Here is a 26,537-nt window from a genome sequence, read left to right as displayed (position 1 = left end):
CTCAGCTGCTCCAAAATCAAACTGGTAATATCATGGAGGAGTTTAAAAATTTGTGTATGCCAAACAAATGTCTACACACAGGTGATATGGATCACACATTTCAGTTGACTCAGATTTGTTTTCTTACTGTCAACGCTTTCCTTCCTGCTTACTCAAACCTCACCAAGTTAGGTTTTAATGAATGAGTGGAAAAGAAAGGAAAATACCTGTTGCTAGCTATTGTAGTACGTATCATGAAAGGAAGAGGGTTTGAATGTGTAAACTGTAATTTTAAGTTGTTGTACAAATCTAATGAGAGTGATTTGATTGCAGTGGTTCTCCAGGTTAAAGCCATAACATGACAGTGACTGTGTTTTGATGCTTAATTAATACCATTATCAGATTTAGAATTTCAGAATGCTTCTGCTGCTGAGAAAATCATAGCTCTAAAAAATATCATATTTAAATGCAGAGCTTCCTTCCCGACTTGCTTTTCAATTCTTGAAATGCAGTTGAGTTGCTTCTGGTGTTACAATTTAAATCACTATTGTAGTTAAATATTAATGTATTTTAAAATATTCTTTGGAAAGTGAAATAAATGTTCTCATTATTCATTTTTAAAAATCCTCATCCATCTTGTGTTACTCATGGTTCATTTGTTTTTGCTTAGGATTTTTCCTCACTGTGATGATGTGTAGGAAAGATAAATTGTGGCCACGCACGCAAACTTAACCAATTATCACTACATTATGGGCTTATTTAAACAAAAGAAGGTCTATGGCAAAGGCTGCTCTAAGTGCTCCTGTAAACTCCCTTGAGGAGATGAGGAAGTGTGGGCTAGCCTGTATGAATGAATGATTGCACGTGGCAGTGAAGCTGAATGAGTTTAGGTACTGCCCTTCATGTTCTTTCCTCTTCTTACATCTTCCACTTGAGATCATTTTCTGTCTAACACTTGTACTGAAGATTTCTGAAGTTATGAAGTTGGTACTTCTTCTTACTATTTCTGAAGTTTAGACTTAGGCAATCTTTTTATGTTTACTTCATCTTCCACCAAAACTGGAAGAAATTTCTCTGTTGACTGAGCCAAGGTTGGGACCAAGATTGCTTATTTCTGTAGCAATCTCTTTTTCTTTGAAAGCTTGTATCTTAATTAGAAGCTTTACTTCTGCAAGCATGTTGCAAACTTCTGCTCTATTTAGCATCCCGTGGGAGGATTTTGGTTTTGTTTTTAGTTGAAGTGGGGTGTGATCTCTGTTTTGCTGCGCTGTACACTACTTGAAAGTTAAGATACTAGTTTTTATTATTTTTTATTATATTGTGCTACTTTATATGGCAGTTTACTTTGTGTTTCATTAAGCTAATGAAATTCCTTATTTTTCAGTATTTCACTGTAAAGCTTTCACAAAACGTTTTGTGAAATAAAAGGGCAATGTTATTTTATAAAATGATGACATAACTTCTTTTTATTCTGGCACAAATCGCTTAGTAAGGTCTCATCAAATCAAATGCAAAACTTTCACTTGAGGAAGATCCTCAGCGCTATGTGTACCAGCTCTGTGTGCACATCCTCACCACACTTCTGTCTTGCAGATGTATCATTTGAAGACTAAATTTTCTTTTTCCTCTAAAGAACTTCGTACTTTTGTTATTGGTCAGTAAATCAAGCAACAATGAGTGTGTTTGTTGCATACTGGTGTCTGTGTGATGCAGCTTAGAATGGACAGTCATTTTGTGGCTAAGCCAGAGATCCACTTTTTTAAGTAGACCCAGCATAGATATGGTGGCCTATTTTTGAATTTATGAATGGAAATTTATGAATGGACAATGATATAAGCATATGTTGCTGGCTGGGTGATTCTATTTCACTGCTGTGAATCTCATGATTTATTTACTTTAACCCCAAATATGTTTCTTCTTGTTCTCCTTTTCACTTTTCTGTTTACTTCTTTATGTTGTGATACATGGTTGGAGGGGATTTTGTAGTCTGAGAATCATCATAAATTCTATGGGCATCAAAATAAATAGAGCTCTTACTTTTTAAATTGTATTTACATTTCCTGTGAGCGTGATACTGCTTCTAAAACAAGTATTTAAAGTTGTTTCATTAGTCATAAGATGATCTGTTTACCTTTCATTTCCTCTCCTTGCCCTCAGCCTCTTAAAGTACTAGGTGACAGTCTGTTAGACCTAGAGTCTTGATTTTGGAACAGATATCCAAATGCTGTTTGTTAGGTCATTTTTTAACTGTAATACAAAACAATAATTTAGAAAGGCTTTGTATATTTTCAGAATGAGATTTTGTTGGCTGTTTTTGTGTAACAGATTTTTTTTGAAAAATCAATCTATTGGATTATTCTGTGTGCATTTTTAAAACAGTTTCCTTCTAATACATATATTATATTTATTCACACACTTAAGAATTTTCTTATGGAATTTACTCCACTGTTAGGAGTAGGTATGTTATAGCTGCCCATATAGAGCTGTCTACACCAATTTTCTGGCAGTATTTGCTCCACTGAATCTGGCTGAGGTCTTTGAATGAAAGAAGTTGTGAATTAACTCTTATTTTGTTATATATACTTGGAATGTTAGCTTGTAGCAATAAGATGTGCTGGTATATTTCCATTAAATAAATCCTTCTTTGATTGCTTTTTCTAGTTTAATCTGTGCTGCTATGTTTTACCACAAGACCAGTAGTAAAGCAAGACATTGGCTTAATAAAAACAAAGATGACGTGGTGCAGTCTTCATATGAGGCAGTAAAGGGGGGTCTGTCATTAGACAAGCAGGGAACTTGCTTATATCCTTTTGTACAGACCTCTTGAAAAGGAGATTATTCAGTGCACCTCTTTCTTCCTAACATCCAGTAAGAATGTTCAGTACTGTAAATTTAGATCCAGTACTACTTGTTCTGGCTAATGTAGACATGCACAATGCCTTATTTTCTTTTTCCCCAGTACTTAGCCCTTTAGCCCCCCCCCCATACACACACATCTCTATACTAGACAGTGCTAGTTCCTTCTGTTTGTTCCTTGTGAATGTTAAATTGTGTTCAGCTTGGGACTAATAGGTTGCTTTTTTGGAGAGCTGCTAAAACTTTTTCAACTTGTATCTGTACATTTGAGTACTTCTTGAAGGATGGAGCTTAACATTTCTGAAGAGTGGATGTGTTATAAGGAAATCTCATCAGCTTAATTTTTCTCTATTTCTTTGCCACTTTCTCTTTGAATTCCGATCCTCTCCCGCAAAATCTGTACAACCTATACAAACATATCACTGCGTAGTTCATAAATACCTACCTCTTTCACCACCCAAATCCATGTTAAGTAGCACATCACCATGAGTACAGTTGCACTCAATTTTTGATACAGGGTACAGTTTTACAACATTTTTGTTTTAGTCCTTGCAGTAACTTCCTATAGACTGAATTTCCTGCATATTAGAATATCAAGGAAAAGTCTTATTAAAATCAAAATAACATGCAGAGTGGACAAAATGGGGCTTGTAATTCACATCGAGGTCACAAGCTTCCCAAGGTAACAAAGATTAGGTATCTGAGCTGGCAGTAAAAGTAAAACCACTGATTTCACTGCTTTACAAAGTATCTACAGAGAGTTTACAGAGTATCTACAGTGTGTCTAGCTGCAAAAGCTATCTGCACCTGTCTCTAGTCTGTATTGGCTTGCTGAGGTGGTACAGTATTGGGAGAAGAGTTCTGGGAGCAATGAGTCAGAGTTACTGGCTTTGAAAGAAGGAAGTGTGGCTCTTCCCCACTTAAAAATCTTGGAATGTTTCTTATTATCATGCAGAGACTTTGTCCTAAGTCATCTGATTCCTGTTGCTGCATCTTTAATCTTTGTGAACTAGTCCTGTAAGAATATTCCATTCAGGATGCAATCACTGCAGTGGGAAGAAAATGAAAAATCTTTTAGTTTTGTAAAATAAAATAGAATTAGGTTAATTTTCTGCCTGGTAAATCATTTCAACTGGTTAGAAGAAAGAGCACTGGCTTTAGAGCATTACCCCTTTACATAAGCTAACAATCTAGGAAAAGCAGCTTTATATTTATAGGGACAGAAGGTAGATTTATCAGAGTTTGTGTTGTTGGTGATTGATGTAGTACATAGACTTAATAAGTGCCAGCTGTTCTTCCCCTATTAATCAGAAACAATGATATTTCCTTTTATTTCAGTTTGAACTGTGTGACTTGGTTGAATTCCTTTTTGAATTCAAAAGGACATTTTATTTACAGTTACAAATTAACACATTATCTAAACAAACAAATTAGAAACATAATATAGTGAATCCAGAAAGCAACAGCACAAATGCCTGTGTATTACAAAGGATTGCTATGCTTTGAGAACTATGTCAATGGCATTTTTCTATTTTTTATTCCCATATTTAATAAATATGTATTTCTGTCATTCTCCATTAAAGTTGATCTGATTGTGGCTGCCCACATCACTTGGTATTCTAGCAATGTGTGGAAGCATCACGCTTCATGTTGTTAACTGGAAAGAAAGAGATTTTACTGTCTTGCTCCTTTTGATCTCCACTTTCTAAGTTCATGCTTTGTCAGCAGCTGTTAAAGAAGTGATTTACATATTTAGCATGAAAAAATCCAGATGTTTGACATAGTAACATATAAATCCAGTGATCTACGTGCTGCAAGAAGCTGTGTGAAAATCACGATCAATCTGTTCTCTTTAGGCTTAAGGAGATTTCATTTCTAAACTACTTTTAATTTTTCTATAACTAATACTTGTGTTGATAAATATGTGATGTAATAGATACTAAAAAATACCAAAATATTTGCATTGTGTGGAAGGTTGTGCAGTACTTAAAATAAAAGCAAGTGAAGCTGAATTAAAGCACTTGTTCAATATGCACAGTCATGTAATGCAACAAGCACATTCCTGCAGCTTGTTAATAAATTCAATGGATGAGAGTTATCAACAGCTGGTATCAGCTTTTATAGTTATCCAAATGAACAAGTAGTGCATGACGACCTTTGATAATTTATTTTAATTTAATTTTTAGTGGCTACTCAGAGTTCTCAGACAGGTTTAGTTAATAAAAATTCTGTATGTTAACATTCTTGTAGAAAATGCACTATCAATTGACCTTCAGGTTATATGAATTTTTGCCTTTTGAAAATGAAAACACACTTCTGCTTGTAGCAGAATTCAGGGCCACTCTGTTCATCTGTATGACAAATGGCACCAGTTCACTTACAATGGCTTCCTCAGTTTGAATGGCATTCCTAGGCCAATATTCTGCTAGCTTATATGTGCTCTATATAATGCAAATTTTACTGAGTTTTCAGCTTCAAACTGGGATAGGTTACAGATAGAACAAGATATACTGTGATTACTTTTTGTTTGCATCTGAATTGTGCTTATTTATTTATTTATTTATTTAATCTTTTCTATTAGCATATATGAAAGAAGCTTGACTTTTCTGTAGTGTGGTTTTCTCATGTTCTGATTTTTAAACAAAAACTAACAAAAGGATTTTTCTATTTATGAAAACTCACAAAACTATTAGTTTACATTCAGCGTAACAATTCTATCGTTTTAATCCATTTGTCCATTTAAAAGACTACAAGGAGTCATGAGACAGAGGCGCTGCTGCTTATAATTGTAACTGAATTTTATTATTTCAGGAATTGTGCTTTTCAGAAATATGTTTCTCTAATTTGACCCTCAGTAACCTCTGAGAGACACAAGCACAAGTTACAAACTAATTAAATGAATTGCTTCACTGGAACTTGTTAGGCATTTTCTGTTTATACATTAATGTAATATAAATATAGCTTAGGCAACAAAAGCCCTTGGGACAAATTTATGTCCTGAGTAACCCTGTTCTAGTGACCTCAACAAAATTACTCAAAGTCAAGACAGAATTAATTGGAAGGCCAAATCTTCAGCTGCTGTAAGTAGTCAAACTCCACTAAAATTACTCTAGCTACAGTCACAACAGCTGTGAAGACAGTGTCATGCCTTCAACTCTATTTTGATTGGATTTCATAGACTGCAAGCACTTCTAGTAATGGGAAAAATTATGCTTAGCAATTAGACAGTCTTGCTTAAGAGTATGTAAATATGGAGCAGTCACTCGTTGATGTTTGTTTCTGCTTCCTAACGTCTTTGTTTCAAAAGTAAATTTTTAGAACAGCTGATCTGTATTCCAGTCCTGAAAATATGAGTAATGCTTTTCCTTAACCTTGGTGATTATCTCCTTGGTTTAATTGGAAAAAAATATGCTTAGCATTAGGTCTGGTGAAATTGATTTCACTTTTGGAAATTTGGATTTTGTTTTTATGTAGCAATAAGCGATCTGCAATTTACTGAATACTGTTGCAGTAGCCCACCAATGGGAGTTACCTGATAAACTTTTCTCAATTCAGTAGTCAGTTTTAGTACTGATTTTTATTTATTTATTTTCAGCACACTGAGATATGTAACTGTTCTTCCCCTCAGAGTTTCTCTATCTGTAACTACAGGGGTCAATAACATCTTGATTTTATTTTTTTCTAATTGACCTCTGACTCACTATGCAAATATTATATGACCATTAATCAGTTGATTTTGATGGAAGAGCAACAGCACAAATTTCTGAAAGTCATTTTTCCCCATCAGTCCTTGAAACTATCAATGTTTTTGAGCTATGTTGGTTTGTATTCTATGTATCTAGGCTTTGAAACGTGGTAGCATAAGTGCTGCAATGCATTTTCTGCCTCTCAAAGAGTTCAAGACAGCTTCCTTTTCTGTGGCGGTGCAACACAGTCACCTTCTCTGAGAACATCCTCCTTGTAACATGGTTTCAGACTGGCTTTTCAACAGGCAGTTCAGCTTAAAGGGACATCTGTGTTCACCTCTGGATGGTTTGTCTTGCTTCAGAGAGCATCCCACACTAAACCATGAAGTTGAGCAATCTCAGCACTGCAATTTGTAGAGGTACGTAGGATAACTTCTAAAAGAGGTAGTGGGAGTACCAGTGCAGGATATCTATATTTGTATGACTGTTCACTCAGTGTAATATGTTATTTCCAGTTTGCCAAGACTGTCTTTAAAATCATGGTGTTAGAATAGACTTAGGCCATGTTTGGTGTTTTGTCTAGAAAACTTGTTAATGTTGCCTGCATATATAATACTAATTGAAAAACAATACGTAGATTTCTATAGATTTTTCATCTTTTTAATTTGAGCTCTACTGCTCAAATTGCAGTGTTCCTAAAAGTAGTAATGCTAATTTGAAAGTGTAATAACTGCCAGGCAGGCTGCTACTGTGTCAGTTTGTCTATACACTTTTCAAATTAATGTTTTCTTACTGGAATGGTAAACAGTAGAAACAGATTAGAGAGAGAGAGGGAAAAAAATGTTGGAAGAAAAGATTCCAGAATTTGGACAACAGACAGAAAAGTATTATCAGCAGATGGTCAAATCTGAGGAAAAACTCTGAAGCAAAACATAAATCTTCTGGCTTGTAGACAGCCAGGGAATAATTGCTTGCACAGAGTTGCACGCAGCTGAGGAATCAAACAGGAAGAGGCAGAGTTTGGTTTCTTTAGGGGTAGATGGTATCCTTTGGAAGCAGTGTTGTTTTGCTAATGGCAAATCGGGCTTGACTATGCTCATCACCATCGCTTTCGATGCTGTGTTCCACAGTATTCTTCTTTTCAAGTTAGGATCATGTGGTCTCGATGAGTGAAAAAACAGATGAGAAAATCTGTTGGAACACTAGGTTCCACAGGGTAGCTAAAGGTTCATGCTCTGCAGGCTGTCTGCAAGTATCTTTGTCAGGGGAATCTCATGGCTTTTCTTGATAAAGGTAAAAAGCCTTCATCAATAAGAAGAATGCATTTTCATAAAGCTTGTGAATGACAACAGATTGGAGAGGAAGAGGTGGCATAACTGACAGTTCTTAGGGCAGAGCTGACATGTGGAGTGGCTTAGGCTGACTGGAGAAATGGACTGAAAGGAATCCAATTAAATTCAGTAAAGATAGATGCCTTTAATCTGACAAGGAAGAACTCCTTGCAGTGATAGCATCAGGGCTGGCTGGGGGCAGTTCTGCAGAAAATGATTTGGGGCTTCTGATAGGTGGCAAGCCGAATGTGAGCTAGTTGTGTATGCTACTAGCAATGCAGGCTGACAGCATCAATGGCTTTACCAAGAGGAGCACAGCCAGTAGTTTGAGCAAAGTGATTATTCCTCTCTATTTGATACTTGTTTCCAATGTTGGGAGCTAAGAGAGCAGGTGGAGGAAGGAGTGAAGAAAAAGTACCTGAAAAAGTACAAGGTTACAGAACAAAATCATAGAGTCACCAAGGCTGGAATAAATCATCTAGTCCAACTCTCCACTTATTACCAATATTGCCCAATAAACCATGTTCCTTAGTACAACATCTAACCTTTCTGGAACACTTCTAAGGTCAGTGACTCCAGCATTTCCAGGGCAGCCCGTTCCAGTGCCTGACCACTCTTTCAGAGAAGAAATTTTTCCTAATATCCAACCTAAACCTTCCACTATTGATACATTTGAGAGATTCTAGCAGCAAACCAACAAGATAGACTGGAGCATATGCTCTGTGAGATTAATGTGAGAGTGGAAACTATTAGGAGTCTTCCAACTTTTAAGTTTACTAAGAAATTGGAGATGGGGTCTACACTGAGATGCACAGGGTTATGCAGGCTTCTGAGATGCTTGACAGACTGTAGTGATAACTTGAAATAGGAGAAGTTCCAAGAGTAAATAAGGAAAAGGAGGTTTTCTTCTACAGACAAAATTAAATATTAGAACAATTGAGAAGATGTGAATTTTCATCCTTGGAGCTGTTAGATCAGTAGTTTGGACTAGGTGGCTTTTGGAGAAGCCTTCCATCCTGCGTGATTCTGTGATTCCAAGAACTATGAAGGTGATAGCATGTTCTGTTGTTTGGGCTTTCTTCTGGGTTATCAGTAGGCATAACGTGCTTTTTTGTGTATAAGATAAATAACTGATAAAATCTCTTGACTAGCATGAATGTTTCAAAGATGAAAAATACAGGTGCAAACAAACTTTTTCATTATGTACTGGAACATAATGCAACCTAATGCATAAGTCAACCCAATTAAATTGAACTCTGGTTGTTAACATAGTGGTATCAGACAGTAGGAAACGTTGAACAGTAATTATAGATGTTCTCTTGCTTATAGCTGGCGACTTTAAAATAATACACTTTATTCACTGTGTCACTAGTTTGTCACTATATTCCCTGGTCACTAGAATGCTCATTTTCATGCATCCAATTCTTCGTCTTTCATCTACTGATGATACTAAAAATTCTTGTTCAAATAGAATTATACTGAAATACATGTACAGTAGAGGATGAAAAATAACTATAGCTACATGTTTAACCACAAGAATGTAGAGAAAAACGGATTTGATGGACGGACCACTCATTGGATAAGGTATTGTCTAACATTGATTATTTTATGCTTTTAATCTATATTTATCTAAGTACAACAGAAGAGAATATATCACTGGGAACATTATTTTGGTACAGACAGTAGGGACCTGAGTTAGGAATGGGGGAGTGTGAGGTAGTTCAGATGGTGTAAGAAAGGCAACTAATATTTTCTGACTATAAGTACTTGGCTTTCTACTTGGGCAGCGTTGGCTGTGTTATTTTTGGTGTTTTGCTTGAAATGCTTGCAGTAGCAGAATCTTTAACGTATAAAGTCTGCCACCATTAACAATTTTTTGCTTAATCCAGCGATACCTTTCAAATATAGCTGGTCAGGGAGTTTGAGGTAGCTGCATTTTCACTAAGACTCTACCTCAGGGAGGAGGATGCTGTGTAAAAATCCACCATACCCTAGAAATTTATCTGGGAAGTACATTGAGAAACACATTGGAAAACTGATGTGGATTGATAAACTTATTATACAGCTACAGCACCCTGAAGGTGCTTGGCTTCAGCCTGCACGGGGAATTATCATGCTGTAAATCGTATGCATTGGCTCTTAATTTCCTTGATCTGCTCCTACCTTTTAGGAAGTCTTTGTGCCAGGCCTTATTTTGTGAAGCATTAAAAATTAATCACAACTTATAAAAAGGTCTCCTCATATGTATTATCTCTTGTACAGTATTTCTTAAAGGAAAAAAAAAAAAGAAGAGTGTATCTAGGCCATCTTCGAAGGCTGTATTTGAGAGTAACAGTGGTCTCCAGACTACTTGGGTGTGGGTCAGCTCTTGTCAATTATGCTGAAGCTTAACACTGCTTGGAGCAGCCTGACCACACGCACTTGGCCTAGCAGTTTATACAAATCCCTTGGGCCTTGTGTAACATCCCTGAAGTGTAATTAATGTTGTTGTTGTTTTAGGAGATGCTTAAGAAATATTTTTGGTCATTTTGAGGTGGTTATCAGTCCACTGGAAAGGTGCTTGTGCAGTGCAACACTGCAAAGTTTCATTGTGTGATTTGAGAGGTAGCAGAAAGGGCTCTGTGTGAGTGAAAAAGCAGATGAGATGCACTGAAGCCCAACTCGTGGCATTTTGTGTTTGTGCTATTTGAAGTAGGCCCTTGAGTGAACTGTCCCATCGGCTGTGTCTGGGTTCCCTCATGTACTTGGTTTGGATGAAGAGACCAACAGGGCTGAGCTGACAACACAGAAACACCCTTGCCTTTGAGTAGTACAGCTGGTCTGATAAAAAAAAAAAAAAAAATAGCATGTACTTCATCTAGATTGTAGTGTTTGCTTAATGATGAAAAAATGCTTTATGAGCATATGCTGTGGGGTAAACTAAGGAAGAACTGCAGGCGACCTGATGTAAACATCTAAAGAAAAAAATGGAATTGGGAATTAATCATACAAACATGCTGTGACAGGCAAAAATGTTTAGAGAAGTCAAGAAAAGCTATTATGAGCATTGGTCAGTTCATCTAAAAATCAGCAGACTGCTTTAATAAGGAGCTGAAATGTAAGCAGGACTTTAAGAAAAAGACTTCTGTGTAGCAAAAATGTTCCTTGTGTTCTAACAGGATGACTGCTAATAGTTCTGTTAATAGGTTTTCAAAGCAATTAGCACGTTTGAAATGAAAAATACAGCAGCAAAAAAAGAAAGAAATGTTGGCTGCCAGATAGCTAGTTTAAAAAAAAAAAAAAAAAAGTCCAGTAACGTTGACTATGGAATAGGAAAATAAAGTCAAGCATAACAAAAAGAAACTGAGTTTCAAGGCTTTTGGAGGGCCAAATACTTTTAAAAACTCAACATGATATTTAGGCTAGTAAAACTGTGGCTATTGTGACTAAAGAGACTGAAACATGCTACGCATAGTGATGTATGGATGCAATACTTAAACAAGCTAGGAGGCCAAATCCTGTAATCCTCACTAAACAAAAATCCCATTGAAGTCAGTAGAAGATTTGGGTGAACAAGGAATGTGTAACTGGGCAATTAGAGACAAACTTGCAGCCTGACCTTGACTGGGCCTTTGTGACTGTGATTAGCTGTACCCACTGCATCTGGGCACATTTGTTTAAAGTCGTAGTCAATTTTAATGAAATCTCCAAAAAATGTAACAAAAATGCTGCAGTTAAGATTCTCATTAATCCAAATGACAAATTTAAGTAATCATAGAGACACGAATGAAGGCCACGTTTGTGAAATGTGAGTCTTGTGGAAAAGCAGAATGTGTTCTTTATTTTCTGCTCAGGCAAAGCAGGAATTTTATAGATACTCTTCTAGTTTTGTACCTAGTAATATGGGGTGATAGTTAAGTAACTTTTCAGAAACTGAAGAAAGCAAAGGAGACTGTGTTAGTTGTAGAAATTATCTCCAAATTTATTAATAAAAGCGTATAACGGTCTCTGCCACACGTGTTAATAAATCTATATTAATAATTGCACTCATCATTGTTTTTAAACTATTTCATTACAAAACTTTTTTAAAGTTCGTTAGTTTACTTTTATTTCTCCTTTTGCCACTCTAATAAAAAGTGAAATTGAAAAATAAGACTTTTGAAACAAAATTCCACTCAACATACTAGAACATCGTTCTCACTGCCAGTTACTCTAGTTGGATGTGTGCTCCCTTTATCTGAACCTGCTTTGTTTGAAAAGAGCTGCTGTTTCAAAACACTGGGGAAATTGGAGTTCTTAATAAAAGAAATGCTAGAAACATGTACAGGAACAGACAGAAATTGTTTCATGATTTCATCCTGTAAATGCTAACCCTAGTAACTACAATGGGCTCTTGATGTCAACAAGTGCGTATCCAAAATTCCAATTTCCATGACTGTGATCCTGCAAAGACTAGTTTGTGCATCATAGTACAATGCAATAAAATGCTGGGGAAGAATAAAGTGAAAGAAATCCTTTTACTACATTACCTTTGTAGACATGTTTTTTGTATGCAAATTATTTTAAATATAATCTCTGCAAATTGACTTCAGGAAGAGGCTTCATGTGTTTAAAAAAGCTCTTCCTGAAGGGTTGCTGATCATACTAGAAAATTTGAAATTCATCTTCTCTGTAAATTCTACTGCTTTGACACTTTCTTCTACTAAAATCTCCAAAAAATAAAATAAATCTGGAAAGTTTTATTTTGGGAAAACTGAGAAGTGTGATAAGCTTCAGAAAGTTCAGAGTCCTTTGATTTAATTTATTCCTCTTGTATTAGAACATTAAACTGTGCTTAGAGGCCATCTGCACTTCCAAATTCATCTTATACTCTCGAGATGGATATCTTTGCTTCTTATTAAAATCTTGGGATGCTTAGAGCTTGAGATGAGGTGTTAGCATGCACCATCCTTCACTATTTTTTTCCCACCACTACCCCCATTTTCCTTGATACCTGGGTTTATGCATTTCAAGTTTTTCAGTGCTATGTTTGTTTTTCAGACACTAAGATCAAATGATTAAAAAATGCAGTGATCCAAAGCAGATTTAGTTCATATAATAGTATTTTATTTCTGAGAGATTATTAAAAACTTAATGTGAGGAAAAATGTTTTTATTTAAGGATAAGCTTTAACATGCGCTCAGCTTAATTTTGAACATCTTCCTTCTATCTTTCTATAGTCATTAAATAACTAGAAACTGTGTTCCCCTTTTTTCTGCTCTCTGTATGCCTTCTTTTAATATATATAATCCGTATAAATCTGTTCTCTTTTTCATTAGTTTCTGGGCCTGGATAAGAATGCAGGCAGCAAGATGTGATAGGGTGAATTTCAACTAATGGTACTGTCATGGATTCTAAAGTGCCACATTACAATTTTTATCAGGGAGAATATATATTCTTGCAACCCAGTGGATTTTTCACGATTTGCATTGTAGATCAGTTTTTGCAAATGCTTCATTATATAATCAAGGCTTCTTAGTAAAGTCTTCTGTGTTCACCATTGGATTATGCTGTGTCCTGTCAGTATAAATTAAAGTCTCGTTTAATAGTGCTGATGTTCCCTGGCCTTTTTATTTTTTTAATTTTTTTTAAGTAACATAACAGTACAATACGCTATTCAGAATAATTTAAGCCAGAAATAATGGGAAGCATATCTTTATCCTGATTCAGTTTCTTGAAAGAGAATTGTGACCGTGTCTCAGGCTGGTTTTTGGATTTGCATTTCTCAAGGATTCTTTTGCCTTTCCCCATCTATAGTGCCTTACTGACAAATCTCTTAATACCTGACAGGTCTTACATGGTATAAGCTTTCTCTTCCAGTGATGCAAAAGACTTGCTTCTCTTTTTGCGATCAAAAGCCCCTGTTGTTTTTTACTTTTCCTCTCCCTCATACGTTAGGATGGGAGAGCTTCATGGAACAAGTGGTATTTATTCTGTAGTGTGCAATGAAGTTAGCCTGTCAGAGACTGCAAAGGTGTGCCTTGCCATCTTACCCCTTCTGTAGCGAGGTGTACTCAGGCTGATTGCAGTCTGTGAGGCATTAATCTGCTATAGGCTAGGAGGAGAAAAGTGGTCTTCTTCCATGCCAAACTATTCCTTAGTTTTTAAATATTGAAGTGTTGAAGTGCTCTATTTACATGTGTTTAAATATTTGCTCTTAATGGAACAAATGTGGCTTTGTGTGGAGTAAAGGGTTTTGTTTGTCTTCTGTTTTTAAACCACTTTCGTTGTACTTAAAAGCTTGAGAATAAATCTTCTTCTCTTTGTACTGTTCTAATCCTTTTGGAATTTTGTGATTAAGATTGGATAGTGCTTTTCTCTATTTTCTTCCTGCACTATCAAAACATTAAAAATAAATAAATAATATTTTAAAAAGCCCACCAAACATATTATAGGCTCAACATCTAAATAAGTGCTTTTGATTCTGCATAATTTCTCTCAGATGTCAAATGGTAATCCAAGTAATGTTTCACACAGAATTGTTGGATGGAACGAGATTCAAACCAGATTAACAGAATGGGCACGAGTGTGCAATGGATAGCGTGCCCTTTTTATTGTATGCCTACCACAGGGTAATGAGATGCAGATGACCTTTTTATTTTGCCTTCATTTGGCAAAGAAACTTTACATAAAGTGTTTGAATAAGACCTAGTCAACAAAAATAAAAGCTTCTTGCGGCATTTTTTGTATTAATGAAACCTCAAAGTTTTATAGCTTAGTTACCACAGAGTTAGCTTTGTGATTTGTCATTCTTTTGTGCTACTTTGTTACTAAATAGACTTTTAAATAGTCTCGTGTAAAATGAACTGAGTAAACGTGATGCTAAATAAAAGGTTCAGATAGTAATGTAATCATAGTAGAATGTGCTTAGAAACTCTCAAACTGCAGAGGTTTATTAGGGTCTTTGTTAACTTGTTCCTTTATGCAAAACCCACCTGTAGTACTTTGAACAGAGTTATTGGAAGTGGAATTGGTGTGTTGTAACATACTCATTATTCTTCAGCATTTTTGTTGAGTTTTGAGTTGCGTATTCTGTTTAGAGGAGGCATATTTGTTGAAATAGGCAATGTGACAAGGTAGGTGGTCTTCTAATTAATATTTCTTTACAGATCTGTAAACAGTGCAAGTCCTGTTTAACAATACAGAAATCATGTCCGGTTAGATTAAGACATTTGTTTAGGAATAAAGTTCAGCTTTTTCTTGAAATCCAATTGATCTTGCTTCATGGCCTGTGAAATAATTTATTTTAAGAACTGCTTTAAAAGTATAATTTATTCAAGAAATTTCTATGACCTGTGGTTAAATATTTAGACCACAGATTAATTATGTTTGCACAGAGCTTTAAATAGTGATTTAAAAACCTGGTGAAAGGGAAAATTACTGAGCAGTGAGAGAAATTACGCAACGATGATAAGATGTGATGTGTGCATATAATCCTTCTGTCCTATAAACAGGCATATTGTTAAAAATTCAAGAATAAACAAGAGAATTGAATTTAAAACTGAATGCTGTTATCATGGTGAGAATATCCCATATGTGTTGAGCATAACTGAGAAACATTCTTAAGAGCATGCAATTTCTTATTCCAGCTTTTAGCAGGACATCTTCATATGCTAAACTGATCTGTGGGATAGAATATATTACATAAAAATCTATTCAAACTGCCTTTCTGAAGCCCAACACTTGCTGTGTGGCCAGAAGTCTTACCTCACACTGAGGTCTAGGCCATCTTCACACAGCGAATGGCCAGAATGGGCCAGCTCAGGTTAAAATAAAGGGATTTTACTTTACCTATCAAGCTAGTCCATCTCTGCTTGGTGTTTCAACACTTCTTGATTTCTGCTGCCAGTGTTACCTCTGCTGAAGTGATGACAAATAATTGCAGAGCTACGATGTTATTAGTTTTCTTCAAAAACAATTTCTACATTTGTTAGCTTTTTCTGACAAAGCTAATGGCAGCTAGTTAAAAAAAAAAAAGTCATCATAATGCCATTGAAAGTTCAGTAAAGACTGAAAACAAACAATCTCTTTTTTTTTTAAACCATATTTAAACCAGTAAAAAAAAAAAAAACACTTATAACTGGCATTTTACAGTTTTTCAAGAGAATAAGATCTTGTAACCAGAGTTTTTATTCAAAGTTCAATTTTAAGTAATTAAGTTTTCTCTTTAGATTTTAGTGCTTTACTTTCCTCCTTAGTATTAGTTAAAACTTGTGGGTTTCTTTTGGTCTTGATTCTTCAAAATAAACGTTCATATCTATATAATTTAAGCTAATAGATTGCAATGGTTATGTTGCAGGGGACACAAGCATTCTCCTTCTGCTAGTCATCTACTTTCTGGTGTGTGGCAGTGTCTGTTAGCTACCATACTAACGTGCTGTTTTCCATATTTGTTTCCCTTTCTTCTATCACACCTAGTCCCAGTGATCCTTACCATTTGTCACCACTGTTCACTGTTACTAAGGAAGACCAAGAAAATTAATACATAAATCTCTTTTCATCCAGAACGCACTACCTGCTATCTCCAAGATTTAATCTGATGTAAACCTTTCCACAGCAATAATCCAAATCCTTATGGATTCTCAATTCATTCATAATGCCAGCTGAAGCTTTGGTATGAATCTTTTCAATCAGTAAAGGAGTCTAAAAGCAGCTGCACTTGCACAACAAATGGTAATCCCTCAAAATTCCATGACTGCAGTACACCCTTTGACCTTTAGTTTGTATGCTCATGTAGTGCAAGCTCCTGAATACTGAATCGAGTCTATTGATAACAGGCATAATTTTTGTAATTTATTTTGTTAATTATGACTTGCTGTGTTCCTAGAAACATTCTCATAGGGTTTTGCTGTCCAGAAATTGAAGACTGTTGTGGAACAAGTCAAATTTGAAAGAACAGGCTCAGGGATGCGTGTGAGAACATAACCTTTTATGTTACTATAATCTAGTTGTAAAACCTAATAAAAAACGGCCACGGACATTCAGTATCTGACTATGGTGCTTCCATTGTCTTTCTCTAAAAGGCTTTCTATCAGAGTCGGGAGTGGTGGTTAACCATGTGGTGGTAGTTAGTGGTGGTAGCTTCTCCGTACTCTGTTCTCATGTCTAAATGCACAAGCTTGTGCGTTCAGAATACTAGATCTGGTGGGTTTCTGTCATGACAGTGTGGCAGTGCCATCTCAAATTGTATCAGATACCATGTCACCAACAGCAGTGTCTTAATCTCCCACAAATCTGGGAAAATCAGCCACCTTACAGAAGCTCCTAAAGAAATCATCCAACAGAGCAGGAAGTTGATCTACAGAGGGGGAGAGAGTTTCTGTCTGCTTCCTGAGGAAGTTAGACTGAGGTCAAAAAAGGGCATTTTCACAAGTAATTACCATTACAAGTGGGTACTGGCATTTTAGTAGGGAATGTTCAGATCTGTTCAGGAATGCCGGTACTTGAGGCGTAAGCACAAGTCAAGAAGTGTGTTTCAGAATCTTAGTGACAGTGAAATGTTGACTGAAGGACCTCACATAAATGCCTTTGTATAAATCTTCCATCTTAATCTAATTTTAGGCAATTTCTAAGAATATCTAAGTAAAATAAATGCTGATTCACATAGAAATTGAATTTCAAATTTATGGGAAATTGTACACAAAAAACTTAAATGATTATACTCCTAAACGGAAGAGCAATATCAAACAATAGAATCTTGGGATGATTTTTGTGGTAGTTTATCCTTACAAAAATTGTCTGAACAAAAGAAAAGACAATTTATGGTATGGAAGTGAAATTCTGTAGTCTTAATTTATCCTAATGGCTTTAGGATATTTTTAGTTTAATAATTCCGTCTTTCATATCTCTCCCAAAATGGTTTATTTTCCCTTCTTCACTCACCTGCACATTTTTTTTTTCTTTGTTTTCTTTACCTCCCGTTGTTATTGACACTTAAAATCCCAGAGTGAATAAAGGCCACTTGAAGTATAATGTAGTTCAAACAATTTTGTCCATTTTCTAATTACTATTTATTTTTTAGTACTTTCAGTCTTGTCTGATGTGTTTTGTCAGCTCTTTAGGAACAGATAGATTCTGATCTCTGCTGTTTTCGTGGTATTCTGATTTAGTTGAAATTAACTGCAGTGGTCTTAACACTTGTTTAATCTGATTTTTTTTAAAACATATGGTCAATGTTACTATTTAATTTCAACAAAGCACTGTTTTTTAAGTTTATGCGGTAGAAATGTTTAACTTTGCAATAATGGACAGTCATTCTGTTTTACTAGTACCAAATTAGTGCATATGAGATCAAAGTCAGAGCTATTCTGTCGTGGTTTAAGTAAAACATTGCTCCCGTATTCAAGAAAGGGAGAAAGAAGAGCTAGAAAAATACAAGCCAGTGAGCCTTATGTCTGGGAAGATTATGGTGCAGATCCGATTGGAAAATACAGTAAGGCACGTATGATATGAGGCCATGATCCAAGACAGCCACATGGCTTCACCAAAGGCAGATCATGCCTGTCAAATCTGGTGGCCTTCTCTGATGGCTTAACAGTATCGGTAGAAAGAGAGAAACGGATGTCCTCTACCTGGACTTGTGCTAGGCCTTTGTCGTGTCCCTGCACCATATGCTCATCTCTAGTTTGAGAGATATGGATTTGAAAGCTAAACTACTTGGTGGATAAGGAATGTGGATGGCTGCAGCCGGAGGGTTGTTGTCAATGGTGGAAGCTGGAGACAAACGGTGTTCCCCAGAATCCATACTGGGACTTCAACATTTTTATCAGTGACAGAGGCAGCAGGATTGAGTGCGCCCTCAGCGAGTTTGGTGATGACACCAAGCTGAGTCATTCACTTGACACAGGAGAAGGGAGGGATGCCATTCAGAGGGACCTGGACATGCTCAAAACATAGGCAGATTAGAATATTGTGAGGTTTAACAAGGCCGAGTGCAAAGTGTTGCACTTGGGCCAAGACAATCCCAGATACAAGTACAGACTGGGAGAAGAATGTCTTGAGAGCAGCCCTTCAGAGAAGGACTTTGGGGTGCTGAGGGGTGAAAATCTGGACATGAGCCAGCATGGAATGATTGCAGAGCTGTCAGAGCAGGTTCAGAGTAGGACCATGAAGATGACTAGGCGTGGCTGGAGCACCGCTCCTCTGTAAAAAGGTTTAGGGATTTGGGTTCATTTAGCTTGGACAAGGGATGGCTCCGGGGAGACCTCATGGTGGCCTTCCAATATTTGAAAGGAGTTTCCAAGCAGGAGGGAGGCCAATTTTTTACATAATCTGCTAAAAGATGTGACATGGGGAATGGCTTTAAACTAGAAGTGAATACATTTAGGTTAGATGATAGGAAGAAATATTTTTACTCAGAGGTTGGTGAGGCACTGTAACAGGCTGCCTAGAGAAGTTGTGGATGCCCCATCCCTGGAGACATTCAAGGCCAGGTTGGGTGGGATCTGGGCAACCTGATCTAGTGGATGTCAGCCCTGCTCATGGAAGAACATTTGGAACTATATAATCTTTAAGGTTTCCTCCAACATAAGTTATTCTATGATGGTTATAGGGAGCAAAAAAATAAGTTGACTTAATTCTGTCTAAGTCATTTTCTCTAATTAGGGTATTTTCTCTTTTTACTGATATGAACATGCAAATGATAGTGCTAAAATACAAATAGCAATAAAATATTAAATAGTTAATAGCAATAAAATATTATGCAAGTAAAACATTAATTCATACTTTTGCAATATTTCCTTTTGCCTGCACAGCTTGTTTCAACATTCTAATTTAACTGCTTGATTTTTTAATGCTTTTCAGTCAGCAATAAATACGGTATATAGACATATGAGAGTAGAGGGGTTTATAGACAGAATTTTCTTATTAAAGGTTGTAAACAAAACCCTTGAAAATGAAATGAACTGACAAATATAATCGGAGCAGATGTATAAAGTACCATTATAGCATGTTGCGCCATCGATTACGTGTCATGTGTTCTGCCAGATATTAAGTGTTCTGACCTTTGTTATTAGTAATAGAGGAGGGCACTGGGTATGTGAGAGACAGCCAATGCAATGCATGGAAAAATCTACTGGAAATGTGATTTTGTTAATGGCTTTGGACCCAGCGTTGTCTCTTGCCTGTCCCTTCCTAAGCTATAATTTTATGAAAAAATGGACATTCCATGTAGTGAAAACACACATTGTAAAGTGCATTCTTTTTCAAAATAAAATATTCTCAAGTTAAGTAATTTATAATGAGAGATCTTATCGACAAACTTTACTACATTTATACACATTTTCCATTTTTCCCTGATCCTTAGTAAAGTGTGGAAGAAGTGTAATAAAGCAAACTTGTCATTACTGTGTTCTCCATTAACTCTATTTTTAAATTGCTTTTTTACTCAGTGTTGTCTGTCATTGTGTAGAGAAAGTGTAGTCAAAAGTTGGCCAAATCCTAAGTGCAGGTATTTTTAAGCAGTCACTCAGGACAAAAATTGATTGTACGGGGGGGTGGAAGTGAAAACAGTAGAAAGGTCAACTAAAGGACAGTGATAGGCACTTACAGCGTTCAGCAGTTCTATTTGGAAAGGAATGGAAAAAAGGAAGGGGAAAGGAGAAGGGAAAAGAATGGAGGCAAACAACCTGTCAACTGATTTGCAGCGAGTAAGACAAAAATAAAAATGATATGACAGAAAAAACTCCAACTGCAGGAGCCACTGATTTTGTTGGATGTAGAACACAGAATGTCCATCCAGTAAAACATTTAAGCAGTTGGTCCAGGATTTAATGTGCAGTGGACAACTGATTCACATGAAAGTCAATGGGCTGCTGACATATGACTTGAAAGCATGATTGGTCCTAAAAGTATTAGAATTGTACTTTGTGAAAGACATGTTACTTTCAGAGAACAGAATATTTATTTAGTTTTATTTATTTATTTAAGAATACATTTGGGCATAACAAGCTTGGTGGCAGTATCTGTGTAACAGAAAAAATAGCTCCTCTGGAGTGCATTTTTAATCTCATTACTTTCTCAGTATCTTGTCATAAATTATAAGCAGGTGTTAAATTCTGGATTTCCATTGCATTTTGAGGTTTAAAATAATTTTTTGAGTGTGTCCTATCCTAAAACCCTATTCACATTTGAAAAAAGAGGAAGTAATTTGGGACAGAAAGTAGGGACAGAGCACATTTTGTGAAATCACACAAAATGTGGACAAAATAGGAAATGTTGCCAGACAACTGTTATATTTACAAAAGCAGTTGCATTCAATTCTTAAAAATTTAGAAACTCTTTTTAACAGTTCTAAATGAGCTGATGTTTTTACTATATGTAATAGTCTTCTAATCAACCAGAATTAAAGATTTACTTTGGTGTTCATAGGAGCAATGCATTTTGACTGTAGTACAGAAGTCAAGTCATTCTATAAGCTCTGTAAACTTATGTTCTTCTAAGCAGTTTGGCACAGGTGAGAGCGAGCAATTGCCTCAGTTCAAAAATACATGCCTTTTGTAGTCTTACGTTGAATATACCAAGAAGAGAGCTGACATACTGTATATATATGTATGTGTGTCTATATGTGTATATATTTATTTTGGGGAATAGATATTTGTGTGCATATGTATACACACATATATTTGTGGGTGTGTATACATATATATACACATATATAGATATATATACATGTGTACACAATTGTTTTCCTCACCAGAGCAGACTTCAGAAGCACAGATTATTTCAAGCAACTATAATCTATTTCTACTCTATACAGTGGTTTCATCCAAGTCATTTTTGAATTTTGGTACTTATTTTTCTGATGATCTAGGCTTGTAACTTGGATAGCTAAAACAATAGCCAACATTTTGTCTACTGGTGACTTCACAGTTTTTGGGAAGTCGCTAGGGTGTTAAGTATGTTTGCTTTCCTGTTCTATGTCAGCTCTCTGTGTGCTGGATGTAGCTACTAGGTGGTAGATGAGCGGAGTCTCCCTCTCTGCAACCTTCATGTAGTGGACTGGCATCCAGCTTTGTGACAGGATACACAAGGAGCCTCCTAGCTGTGACCTCCCGTGCCACATGGGAAATCACTTGTCATTTCCTACACTGCTTCACCAGCCTACATCTACTCACAAGCTTTTAGGAAACATACTGGCAGAAATGAGTCTACTTACATCATTCTGATTTCACATCTTGAGAGAGGTGAAAGGAGGCAGACAGTGGCTGAAGTAGTTGTTTGTTCAGCTGGGAGGTTTGTTGGAGATCCACATGTTGAGAACCTATGTCGCGTACTGCAAGGAGAGCAGGAGTGATGGAGCATAAGGTGCTCTGTGGTGCCAACTTGTTGAAACAATGCTGAAAATGCTGCTCACTGCATATCTTGCATCAGAGATGCCGCTTTCCAGGGAGGCAAGGAAAATAAGGAAGCCCTGAATGTATTTTTCTGAGGCTGAGAGCTTGATTGAAAATCTCTAAGGACAAAGTGGTTTATTGTGATGCTGTGGTTAGTGAGGCTTGAATGAAAACTTGTTTTGTAACCCACGATGCTTTGCCATGTAAAACAATTTTGAAATCTGCATTTTCTCTTGCATGCGTACTTACGGGAATGAGTTCTCTGAGTCTGCCTCAGCAAGGTATTTCTCCTGGATTTTGTACCTGGGAAGGAAGCAGGTGCTCCACTAAGCCATTATGTGCTCTTCTTGAAGCTTGCAAGGCAAGAGGTTGTTTTGGTTTGGATGGGCTAGTTACTAGTTACTTTACTTGAGTGTGTTCACTCGACAGCTAATGAAAGCTAATTGCTTGTTTAATCACTGAAGGACTGATAGAATCATGGAGATGAGAAAATTTTTATTTTTTTAATAGTGGAGTTTGATAAAGAATCATGAAATTTAAATCACATAGTTTCATATTTCTGTTTTTGCACGTATGTTTTATTTAAACTGTATTTTTTGGACCAACAAAGCAATAGCTTATGAGAATGTACATAAAGTCAGTCATCAGCTAGACTTACAGAGCCTACCTCTGTATTTTGTGTCTCATACTGCCATCTAAGGGCCACAAAGGCTGAGAAGGTGACTAAAGTTCCTTTAATACTTTCTGCTTACCACTCTTCTCTTTGAGAAGTCAACAATTTATTGTCGAGAAGGTGTGTAAGGAATCAAGGCAATCACAGCAGTCTCTTTGTGCAAATATCAATCATCCAAGGGCACAAACGAATCTTCTAGAATCTGGAGTAAATGAGAAGTCACAATCTGAGTTGTTATCTTTTAGGAAAACATCATCATAATGTGTTTGTGTAAAAGTGAGTAAATAAAGTGAAAATATTGGATTTGAGACTTCCCTTCAGATTTCATGTTAACAACCATAGTGCTTATGCAATCATAGAATTGTTTGGGTTGGAAGAGACTTTAAAGACCATCCAGTTCCAACCCTTCTGCCAAGGGCAGGGGCATCTTGCACTAGATAGATCAGGTTGCTCAAAGCCCCATTCAATTGACATTCAACACCTCCAGGGAATGGGGCATCGACAGCTTCTCTAGGCAGCCTATTCCAGTGCCTCACCAGCCTTAATGTGACGAGTTTCTTCCTAATGTCCTAAACCTACCCTCTTTTAGTTTAAAGTCATTGTACCTTGTCCTTAGTCCTGAAGAATTTCAGCTGAAACTCTTAGCAGTGCAATAATGGGCAGGTCAGAATTTCAAAGGTACCAAACTCCTTGACTCACAATAACACAAGGATTAATACTTTAAATAGGAAATTGCTCATAGTGGTTTTCCTTAAAATTATACAAAATCAAATGAAATATTATTTGTTTCCTAATTTTGCTTTCATACTTATAGTGTTTCTGTGTGTTTTCATTTTTCCAAGGTGTTTGGAAAATTGGCAGAAAATTGATGTTAAATATTAAATAGAATGAGTTTAAGTATTCAACGTTTTATCAGGAAAACTTTTTTTTTTTGTTAGTTTTTAATCTGAAAATGGTACCTTTATAGGCTTAATTTTACAGCTCCTTTCTCACACAGATGTGTTAAGCTACAGGTATGATGAGGAATTACCTTACAAGCAAGACAATTCAGTATTTGTTAATTTACTGGTGTGTCGACATCAACAGACTGAAGTAGTTGCTGTAATGAGGACCCCTTTGAGCTAAACTCTATTTTACTACATATGAGTTGTTTTTCAGGCTAGTTTCCAGCTAACCTTGTGTAATACAGAAAGTAATTAATCTTGCATGTTACTTTGACAGGCTCATGCAAGCAGAGACCTGGAAGAGCAGTTGCGATCTGTGTCCAGTGTGGATGAACTCATGACAGTACTTTACCCAGAATACTGGAAAATGTTCAAATGTCAGTTGAGGAAAGGAGGTTGGCAACACAACAGGGAACACTCCAGCTCTGACACAAGATCAGATGAGTCACTGAAATTTGCTGCAGCACACTATAATGCAGAGATCCTGAAAAGTAAGTGCAAGATATAAAATAGGTGGTAATATGTGATATTTAAAATCCAAAGGTGTGTTATGTCAAAGATATGATGAAGTTAATCATTGTCGATAAACTTCCCTCAAAAACAATACTTGTTCACAGAAGTACTGTTGGTACTTTATTCTCAGGAAGGTATAGATTGTTTTATCAGATCAGTAAACATTTTTGTCTTTAGATATTAGAAATCCTAATTTGTAAAGGCTGTAAAGGTTTTGGAAAAAAACAAAGAGAGCACTAACACTGCAATTCAGTGAAATGATTTTGCTCATTTTCTCCAACATCACGGCTGATCATATTTTCTTCTCTGACATGTTACTGGTGTAGGAGATGGAGTAATCCACTTGTAATAAATACTTTGGTAGCCCCTTGATATTTCACATGGTCTGAAAAGCATGATTAGCTCACAATTTAGAGGGGAAGGAACATAGGATTTATAGCAACAGTTTTTTACTTGATATTGGAAATCACAGACCTTTGCAGAGACAATTTTCTGTGAATTACCTACCAACATCTGGCTCCATGAGAGAATAAAGGAACTGTAAAACTGCAGTTCTCATGGCTATTTAGCGTAAGGTTGTATTTGGCCAAAGCTGTTTAAGATTGTGTGAAATGTTTGCCCATTGATAATCTGGGCATAAATGTCACCTTTCAGCTTAACTCATATTAATTTACAGAGATGTGAAATATTTCCTTAGAGTTCATTCAAGGTGGGACTCATCCTAAGCCAAAATGAAAGGACAAGTACAGCTTCATCTATGGGTTCTGCATATCTACCAACTTTGTTAGGTTCCCTCTGAGCTCTACTGTGACTTTGTCTGCTCCACATGGCTATGAAGAAGAAATTACCTTGAAGTTAATGCTGAACATGTGCATTTCTCTGAGTAAAGCATGGGACTCTTGCAATGCATATTCTGGTTCTAAGGTTCTAAGCATGGAAAAACCTCCGATTGATGTACTTTAAGAGAGTATTGTTTTTAAACAGCTGCTTTATAACGTACAAAATTCCCTATAACTTGGCAGGTATTGATACTGAATGGAGAAAAACTCAGTGCATGCCACGTGAAGTATGTGTGGATGTGGGGAAAGAGTTTGGAGCAACTACAAACACCTTCTTTAAACCCCCGTGTGTATCCATCTACAGATGTGGAGGTTGCTGCAATAGTGAAGGACTCCAGTGTATGAATATCAGCACAAATTACATCAGCAAGACAGTAAGTTCCCACTCCTACTATAGTCCAAGTGTGCCTTGCAAATCCATTTATGGTCATGCTTATTTACCTTCTACTTAATGCCACTGTGAGGAAAATAAATAAATGCCAGAATACTTAGGAAAAACAACTGGAAGAAAATTGCTTAACATTCTTTTTCCCCAAATATACTTTGTTTAAAAATAAATAAAATTATGATGTCCAGTTCTCATTTACGAGACTATCCATGGAAGTTAATTCTGTCCTTTTTTTTTTTTTTTCCCCTTTTGTTTTGCATTTACTATTTGCTTGCTGTATGAGGCACGTAATGTCTGGAAAACTAGTCTATAATTTTGTTAGTGAAGAGTGTATTAGGACATGTGCAGACAGGATTCATATTGCAGAGAGAGCCTTTCAGGAGCCAAACTTTGCTGTATTATGAGATAGTAGTGTAACAAGGCTTTCTGTTGTGTTTTCATATAACTTCCTTGGGTATATGTGTAGTGTTCATTCTTCAGGACTAGATCAGGGCTAGTGAACAGGTAGGACTATGGGGATTATGCATTCAACTTCTGTTAGAAGAATCACATGCATACGTTATTCTGCTTCAGGTAGCTAAAACAATTATCACATCATCTTAAGTCATGTAAAAATATTCACTTCACAATGTTTGTGAGCGTATTGCAGTCGTTACAATATTTCGTAGAGTTTTGGTGGTGGTGGTTTAGGTTTTGGTTTTTTTTTTCTTTTTACTTCTTCTTCTTGATACTTTTGAAGAGAGCTAATTTTAGTCCAAATCTTGCTTCGTTTTTCAACTAGGCACTTAAAGCTGAATACAGTAGGATGTATTTATAAAGCATATATACAACTGCATAGATGACTATGAAGTGGTAGCCCGTGGAAATGTCATGTCTTTATCATGAAAATTCCTAGTGCTTTAAACCTTCTTGCAGGGGGATTAGAAAAAAAAATACAGACAAAATATAATTATTTATTTTAAATAAACCTTCTATCT

The 26,537-nt window shown here is 36.3% G+C and overlaps 1 protein-coding gene across 1 annotated transcript in view; it reads left to right on the top strand.

Moving 5' to 3' along the window:
- VEGFC (vascular endothelial growth factor C) overlaps positions 1-26,537 on the top strand; it is a 63,262-nt gene that overhangs the window by 20,996 nt on the left and 15,729 nt on the right. The window contains 2 exon segments of the mRNA XM_065736594.1: positions 24,098-24,311; positions 25,356-25,546. Of these exon segments, the coding sequence (XP_065592666.1) occupies positions 24,098-24,311; positions 25,356-25,546 (405 nt within the window).

Source organism: Cyrtonyx montezumae, unplaced genomic scaffold, assembly GCF_038088225.1.
Source record: "Cyrtonyx montezumae isolate F1298 unplaced genomic scaffold, pur_monq_1.0 scaffold_2, whole genome shotgun sequence".
Taxonomy (NCBI): Eukaryota; Metazoa; Chordata; class Aves; order Galliformes; family Odontophoridae; genus Cyrtonyx; species Cyrtonyx montezumae.
This window is presented reverse-complemented; position numbering and strand designations above follow the sequence as displayed.